The sequence below is a fragment of the Galeopterus variegatus genome, unplaced genomic scaffold (genome assembly GCF_000696425.1).
Source record: "Galeopterus variegatus unplaced genomic scaffold, G_variegatus-3.0.2 Scaffold14070, whole genome shotgun sequence".
Taxonomy (NCBI): Eukaryota; Metazoa; Chordata; class Mammalia; order Dermoptera; family Cynocephalidae; genus Galeopterus; species Galeopterus variegatus.
Window position 1 is genome coordinate 20,841 of NW_007740181.1, and position 7,835 is coordinate 28,675.

General features: G+C 44.3%; 1 protein-coding gene across 1 annotated transcript; it reads right to left on the minus strand.

Annotated features, from left to right (window-relative positions):
- Positions 1–305: 305 nt before the first annotated feature.
- LOC103581839 (transmembrane protein 185A) lies at positions 306–2,306 on the minus strand. Its single transcript, XM_008563577.1, has 3 exons — positions 2,134–2,306; positions 1,427–1,550; positions 306–727 (listed from the first exon to the last, which is right to left on the minus strand). Exons 1-3 carry the CDS (start codon positions 2,281–2,283, stop codon positions 483–485), a joined length of 519 nt encoding a protein of 172 aa, XP_008561799.1. The 5' UTR covers positions 2,284–2,306; the 3' UTR covers positions 306–482.
- Between the last annotated feature and the right edge of the window lie 5,529 nt (positions 2,307–7,835).

Genomic DNA, 7,835 nt, shown 5'->3' on the forward strand with positions numbered 1-7,835 from the left:
AGATGCAGTTGCAGTTCCTGCTGACTAGGCGCCGACCGGACAGCTCTGAGCCACAGTGGAGGCTGGCCCTGATGAAAAAGACATTTTTAAGCAAAAAACAATTTTGATCAGAACTTTAGCAAGTGAAAACCAGCCATGTGGGCAGATGTTCCTTCTGCAGGTCTAAAAAGCTGGCTGTGCCCCAGCGGGTACCGTGGGTGGGCAAGTGCCTCATGCAGCTGCCCAGGTGGATGGAAATTGGCTGTGCCCTCCCACACTCTCCCTGGTGTCTGGGTGGCTGACACACATCCCAGTCTCCTGCCGCCTCTGAGTCCCGTCCCTTCAGCGGCTGATAGGTAGGCATCGGATGCAAACAAGGCAGGAGATGGAAGTCCCTGGAGACCCAGCTCCAGTTCAGTTGTGTGCTGGGGTGAGCAGAGAGGCAGAGGAAGGTGGGGAGTGCACGTCCCAGCCCACTTGCATTCAGTCCCCAGAAGCAGCGTTTAATCTGGCATTTCGATATTCAGTTTGGGAGGCGGGAGGACATACTTTCCGGGGCTCTGAGTAATAACCACTCTGGTTTTCTTTCGAAAAATAGGAGCGATTTTGGGAGGCTCGGGAACTGGGGTTTCTTCGGTTTCTTCAGTGTCTTCGTGATGGAGATCATACGAAATGTTTCCATATTCTCTCAAAAACGGGAAGATTTCAAGCAGAAACTGGCAGAAATCTTTGCGAATACCAAACCACCCTGAAAAATAAGAATTTTTTTTTTTTTTCAAACACGAGACTCAACTCACTTTTCTGGGAACCAACTTTCCTGAATGAGAAGCTGTACTCGTACAATGGAACCTTTATCCAGAGTCCTCAGAAATGAAGATGGGGCAGGGCCTGATTAGCCCAGAAGGGAAGGAGCCAGATCGCCAGCTCCACGGATCTCTAAGCTGGGATTCCAGCCAGCAGCGACAGCCTCCTGGGGACCTGTGAGAGCTGTGGTTCTCGGGCCCCAGCCCGCGCCTCCTGAGTCAGAAACGGTGGGCTGGGTGGGCTGGGGCAAGGAGGGATGCTGGCTTTGGACCTCCAGCGATCCTGAAGTGCTACCGCACACCCTGCCCCAGGAGGTCTCAGGCTTCCTTTGCCTACTGTCCCCACCCACACTCGCCCTTCGAAGGAGTGCCCCCCCACATGCATGCACACACACACATGCACACGTACACACACATGCCACACAGTCTCGCACTCACAGAAACTCTCACACACACTAGTACACACACACCCTTTCTTCTCTCTCTCACACACACTCACACACTCACATCTCTCTCTGACACACACACACACTCACAGTCTCACACACACCCACTCTCATCTCTCTCTCTCTCTCTGACACACACACAAACATACACACACTCACACACGGAGGTCAAGGGCTTCTGAAATACTGAGTACATACAGTGGTTTCCTCCCTTCTGTCCAAATGTTGTGGCCATCAGAGTGATCAGTGAGAGCCACAGGGGGACGAATATTGGTATACAGGAAAATGCGTTGTGGCCGTCCAGTTTGTGAACCAGCAGGATCTACAGAGAGAGACACAGTGAAGATCCTGTGAACCCAACACCCAAAAGTGGACAAAGTCTGAAGGGAGACCCCATGAGGCAGCCCCTCCATATCAGGTCTCAGGAGACAGAAAGTCAGCTCCGCACGAGATGTCAGAAAACCACCATCCCCAGCTGAAAGAACAAGATGTGCTTCCACACCCCTCCTCGGGACTAAGCCAACCTCCAGATACTCCCCAAGTGCCCAGCACCAGGACTGGGAAACTCGTCCTCACGCTTCTTCTGAGGGGTCAATAGCACCCCTTCCAGAATTCGCCCAAAACTCAACTCCAAAAATGGGGCCCCCCCAGCCTCTCTTTGAAAGAGTAGAAACCCCATAGATGCAATTGCCTAATGGCTAGAAAAGGACACTTGTACCTGCCAGCCTGACCCCCTCCAAGAAAAAGAAAGGATGTGGTCATCAACGCCACTGTCGCTAGCAGGCCTTGTGTCCTGCAGTGGGCGTGGAGATCTCAAGCCTAGCAGGCTGTCCATCTAGGGATGCAGGCTGCTGCCAGGGTGGGGGCAGTCTGGTGGCTGACAAGCTTTCCCGTAGAAAGCTCACCTCAAAAGTAAGAAGAGGCACGACAATGGTCATCCAGCTCAGCGCCATCGTGATGTGCGTCCTTCGCTGTTCCGCAATCACGTCCATCGAGCGCAAGAACAAGACGGACCACACAATGTAGTAGAGCACCACGAGGCAGAGGAAGGACATGAGAATCCACAGGGGGACACACACCACCTGAGGGGAGGAGGAGAGGAGGATCTGTCTACACCTTCTGCACCGGCCTCTGACAGGAGGCACCGTCGTCACCTTGCTCTCCAGTTCAGGCAGCACGAGCTGGCACGAGGACAGTCCCACCTCCCAGGACTGCGGTGGGGACAGCATGGGAAGGAAAACGTGGAGCGTGTGTACGACAGGGCCCACCTCCCAGGAAACGTTGTCATCAGTGCCTGTTCCTTCAGGTGACAGCCTCGCATCTGGCCCCGCATCCTCTTCTCTTCCTGACAGCCTCCCTCCTTCCCTCCAGCTCCGTCTGCCTCTGGTGGCTTCACATCGGCCCGAGGAAACGGGCCTCTGCTGTCACCCTGCGCACATACGCATGATCTCACCCCGACATACTTTCTCCGCAGACAACAATTCCCAAACCTGCTGGAGGTGCTTTGACAACACATTTGCCATCATGTTCCCTAGAAACTGCGGCTGCCTGGGCTCCTACAGACCCCCATGTCCACCCCTACCGAGTTAGTGAGCTGGGCAGATTGATGCTGGGGACGTAACACCACCCGTCCCTGCCACCACGCCAAGGCACGTACTGAGTGTGTTGCTGCTGTACCTGAAAGACCTCGTCTCACCCACACTCAGGCCTGCTAGATGTGCCCTGGGGACGTCACCTGCCCAGGCTCCCTTGCGTCATTTTTCTCCTGCCTGCCCTGCCCCCTGGAACCACTTCTCAGTTATCCCTGTTTCTTTTATTATTTGTCACATAGTAAAATGGCTGTATGCTTTTGGTGTACAGTTCTGTGAGTTTTAACACACATCGCCACAGGATGGACATAGCACAGTTCTATCACTCTATAAAACTTCCTTGTGCTGTCCCTTCATTGTCACAGCGTCACCCCACCAAAACCCCTGGCAACCACTGATCTGTCCTCTAATGCTATACTTTTGTCTTTGTTAGAATGTTGTGCAGACGGAATCACACCGTATGTAAACTTTGACTCAAGTTGTCCCCTGTGTCCACGTGTTGTCCCTGTCATAGCTGAGTGGTATTCCATTACAAGATGACTACAGCTTGATCATGCAACAATCCAGTGATGGTGGTTCCAGGTCTCGGCTACCACAAATAAGTCTTCCATAAGCAGTTGCACGTGGGCTTTTTGTGGCTGTGCATTTTCATTTCCCTAGAGTAAGCACCCAGGCCTGGGACTGCTGGGTCACATGGTCAGTTCGTGTTTAGCTGTATAAGAAAGTGCCACATTGCTTTACAGAGCGACAATATAATTCTGTCTTCTGACCAGAACTGCAGGAGTGTCCCTGTTCCTCTGCATCCTCCCCAACACGTGGGACTGTCAGTGATTTTAGTTTTGTCTTTCTGACAAATGGGCTGCGGGACCTCGTGATAGGTGGAGTTTGCCTTTCCCTCGGGTAAACTTTTCATGTGCTCATTTGCCACGTGTACATTGTCTTTGTGAACTGTCTGTCAAGTCTTGCCAGTTTTTAAATTAGCTGTTTGCTTTCTTAGTTTTGAGTTTTTAAGAGTTCTTTGTATGTTTTGGATACAAGTCAATGCTTTTTTAAAAAAATTGGTTATGAATATTCATAAGACACAAAGCTGATTGTCACCCCTAGAACACAAGATGTGAAGGCCAGATTCATGCTGGCACCATACTCACTACCACAAATTGCATTTGTACCCCATGTTCCCCACCTAATTATCCCCATCCTCCCTTCCCCTTCTCCTATCCCTCCCAACACACTGTGTAGCCCAAAGAATGTTCTCTCCCTCTGCAAGTCCAATGCACCACTGTGGTCTTTCTTTCCTTCCTTCTTTCTCTCTTAGCTCCCATATAGGAGTAAGCACATGCAGTATTTATCTGTCTGGGCTTGGCTTATTTCCTTGAGCATAAGTTTCCCCAGGCTCACCCATGTTGTTGCAAATGGGAGAATTTCATTCTTTTTTATGCCTGAGTATTATTCCACGGCATATATGAACCATTTTCCTTATCCAATCATCCATAGATGAACATTTAGGTGGGTTTCATGTTTACAGTATTGTAAACAAAGCTGAGACGAACATGCGAGTGCAGGTATCCCTTCAAAATGATGATTTCCATTCCTTTGGGTATATACCAAGAAGTGGGATTGCTGGATCGTATGAAAGACCAATCTGTAGTTGTTTGAGAAACTTCCATACCGTTTTCCATAGTGGTCATATTAATTTCCAGTCTCTCCAACAGTGTAGGAGCATTCCCTTCTCTCCACACCATTGCCAGCATTTGTTATTCACCATCTTTTTGATTATAGTCAGTTTAACTGCGGTGAAGTGGTATCTCAATGAAGTTTTAATTTGCATTTCCCTGATGACTAGTGCTGTTAAGCATTTTTTCATGTACCTGTTGGCCATTTGTATGTCTTCATTTGAAAAATGTCTATTGAGCTCCTTTGCCCATTTTTAATTGGTTTAGTTGCTTTGTTACTGTATAATTGCTTGAGTTCTTTGTATAGTATGGATATTAACCCCTTGTCAGATGCATAATTAGCAAAAATTACCTCCCACTGTGTAGGTTGTCATTTCATTCTGTTGATTGTTTCCTTTTATGTGCAGAAGCTTTTTAGTTTGATATAGTCCTATTTGTTTATTTTTTCTTTTGCTGCTTGTGTTTTCAGGCTCGTGTTCATAAAGTCTGTGCCCAGACCTAGTTGCTGAAGTGTTTCACGTATATTTTACCTTAGTAATTTTACAGTATCGTGTCTATAAGTCTTTAATCCAGTTTCTACAACAAGAACTACAAACCACTTATGAAAGTAATTAAAGAAGATACAAAAAGATGGAAAAAAGATATTCCATGCTCTTGGATTTGAAGAATTAACATTGTGAAAATGTCTGTGCTACCCAAAGTGAGCTACAGATTCAGTGCAATCCCCATCAAATAACAATGACATTCTTCACAGACATGGAAAAAAGCAATCTTACATTTCATATGGAACAACAAAAGACCCCAAATAGCCAAAGTAGTCCTGAGTATAAAAAATAAAGCCAGAGGCATAAAACTACCTGACTTTGAATTATACTACAAAGATATTGTAACCAGAACAGCATGGTACTGGTATAAAAATAGAAATTCAAACTAGTGGAGCAGAATTGAGAACCCAGTAATCACCCCTCAGGCTTACAGACATCAGATATTGGACATAGGCATAAAAAATCTACACAGGGGAAAAAAACTGCCTCTTCAACAAGTCGTGCTGGGAAAACTGGTTCTCCATATGCAGAAGAATGCAAACAGATATGTACCTCTCACCATACACTAACATGAATTCAAGTCAATGTTTTCATGCGTGCTTTGCAAATATTTTCCCCTGATCTGTGGCCTGTCTTTTCATTCATTTTAATTCTGAGCAAGTGCAAACTTCTGATTTCTTTCTTTTATGAACCATAGAATTGGTGCCACTTTTTGGACCATCTTTTTATTGAAACATAATTGACTATACATGTGTGTGAGGTACAGATTTGAACATGATTACCTGTGTACAGTATGTGGTGATCAAATCCGGGTAATTAGTATTCTCACATTTACAAAACGTAACCAGTCTTTGTGACCCTTAGCCAATTTCTTGCTGTTACTCTCCCATCCCCCTCTCCCACCACTAATAACCACAGTTCTGTTCTTTTTTGAAAGTTCAACATATTACTGTTATTGTTGTTTCTATCTTTTCTTTCTTCTTTTTATTTTTTAGCTCCCACTTATGAGTGAGGACTTCTGATATTTCTCTTTCTGAGCCTGGTTTATTTCACATAACATAATTTTCTCTTCGTTAATCCATGTTGCTGTGAATGGCAGAATTCCATCCCTTTTTATGGCCAAGTAGTATTACGTTTAGTGTATATACCACATTTTCCTTATCCAATCATCTGTCAATGGACATCTAGGTTGGTTCCAACTCTAGGTTACTGTAAATAGAGCTGTGTTAAACATGAGAGTGCAGGTATCCCTTTGACATGACGGTTTCCATTCCTTTGGGTGTATATGCAGCAAGGCGATTGCTGGATCGTATGGCAGTTCAATCTGTAGTTGTTTGAGGAACCTCCTAAATATTTTCCATAATGTATGCACTAATTTACAGGTGCCATTTCTATGAACTCTTCATGCAATTGCATGACCCAAAGATTTTTCCTATGTTTTCTTCTAAGAGTCCTATAGTTTTATATTTTACTTTTAGATCTACGATTTGAGTTGTACGTGACATTTTAATCCTCCTGATTCATTTGGAGTTCTTGTTTGCAGGTTTTGCTCAAGAGTCTCTTCTGCATAGCCTGTCTTCCCCCTTCCAATGCACATCTGTGATGATGCACTCATTTCATGGAGTTTCCTTCCTGGGTGGAATGGCAGTGATTTTAACAGTTTTACTTGCTCTTTCTCCTACTCATTAAGGAAAATGTGCAGTCAGACTGCTTCATCCACCGAGAGCTGCACAGCACTGAGGGTGGAAAAATCCCTCTGCTCACTTGCAGAAAACTATGAAAATTCCTAATCTTTCTCTTTTTTTGCTGATTGTACCTTATACTAAAAGTTTGGTCTTATGTGGATTTCTTTCGTCCATGTCACAATAGAAAGTTTTGAACCCAATTATCATTCTCCAGATTCAGCACCTTGAAGATGTAGGATAGGTGCCTGAAGAATATTTCTGATTATGAAAGTTTCATCCAAGCCTTTAGGCAGAAGTGATAAATCTTCTCTTTACTTTAATATTAGAGTCTACTTATGTTCCCTTATTTTCTTCCCTGCCTTCAATTGAATATTTTCATTTTACTATATTTATTACTTTCATTTCTTTTTAAAGTAAACTGTGTTTAACACTCAAAATGTCATGTGTGTAACTAATAACAGAAACAAAAACACTGGCATGACCTCACCTCCCACAGGCAATGTAACTTTTCTGCCTTGTTCTCAGTTTTCTTTCTATGCATTTAACAGCTGAAACCATCCTATATTCTCTAATCTTTAGCTTGCCATTTATCTATCTATCCTTTCTATCCACAGATGATTTTAACCAAACACTCATTAACTGAAGTCACAGTTCAGAAGTCTGACTTAGATCCCTCCCCTGGCAAAAGTATAAATTTGTACAGCTTTTTGAAAAGCAAGTTGGTAGTGCAATTTATATATTTAAGAATCTCAAAAAGTCCATACCCTAGTAATACTGTTTCTGGAGTTTTTACTAAGAAAACAATTTTTAAAAATCAGGCAAAATTTTTAGGCACAAAAATATACACCGCAGCATGATTGAAAAACAGAAAACACTGACAACAGCCAAAACACTGAGAAGGAGTTGGTTTGATAAATGCATTTGAAGAATATTTTGCATCACGTGAACTTTAAAAGTCATGTTTATAAAGACCTTTTTTTTTTTAAACATGGGAAAAATGTTAAAACAAAAAAGCAGAACACACAATTATACACACAGTATGATCCCAACTATGTGTATAAAACAAGGAAATAAAATCACTAACCGTATTATCTCCCAGTGGTGGGATTATGGGT

Coding starts and splice junctions, on each gene's coding strand:
- LOC103581839 (XM_008563577.1), bottom strand. CDS start 2,283: ATGTCCTTCCTCTGCCTCGTGGTGCTCTACTACATTGTGTGGTCCGTC. Junction 1,551..2,133: donor TGCCTCTTCTTACTTTTGAG/GTGAGCTTTCTA, acceptor CTCTCTCTGTAG/ATCCTGCTGGTTCACAAACT. Junction 728..1,426: donor ACAGAAGGGAGGAAACCACT/GTATGTACTCAG, acceptor CTTATTTTTCAG/GGTGGTTTGGTATTCGCAAA.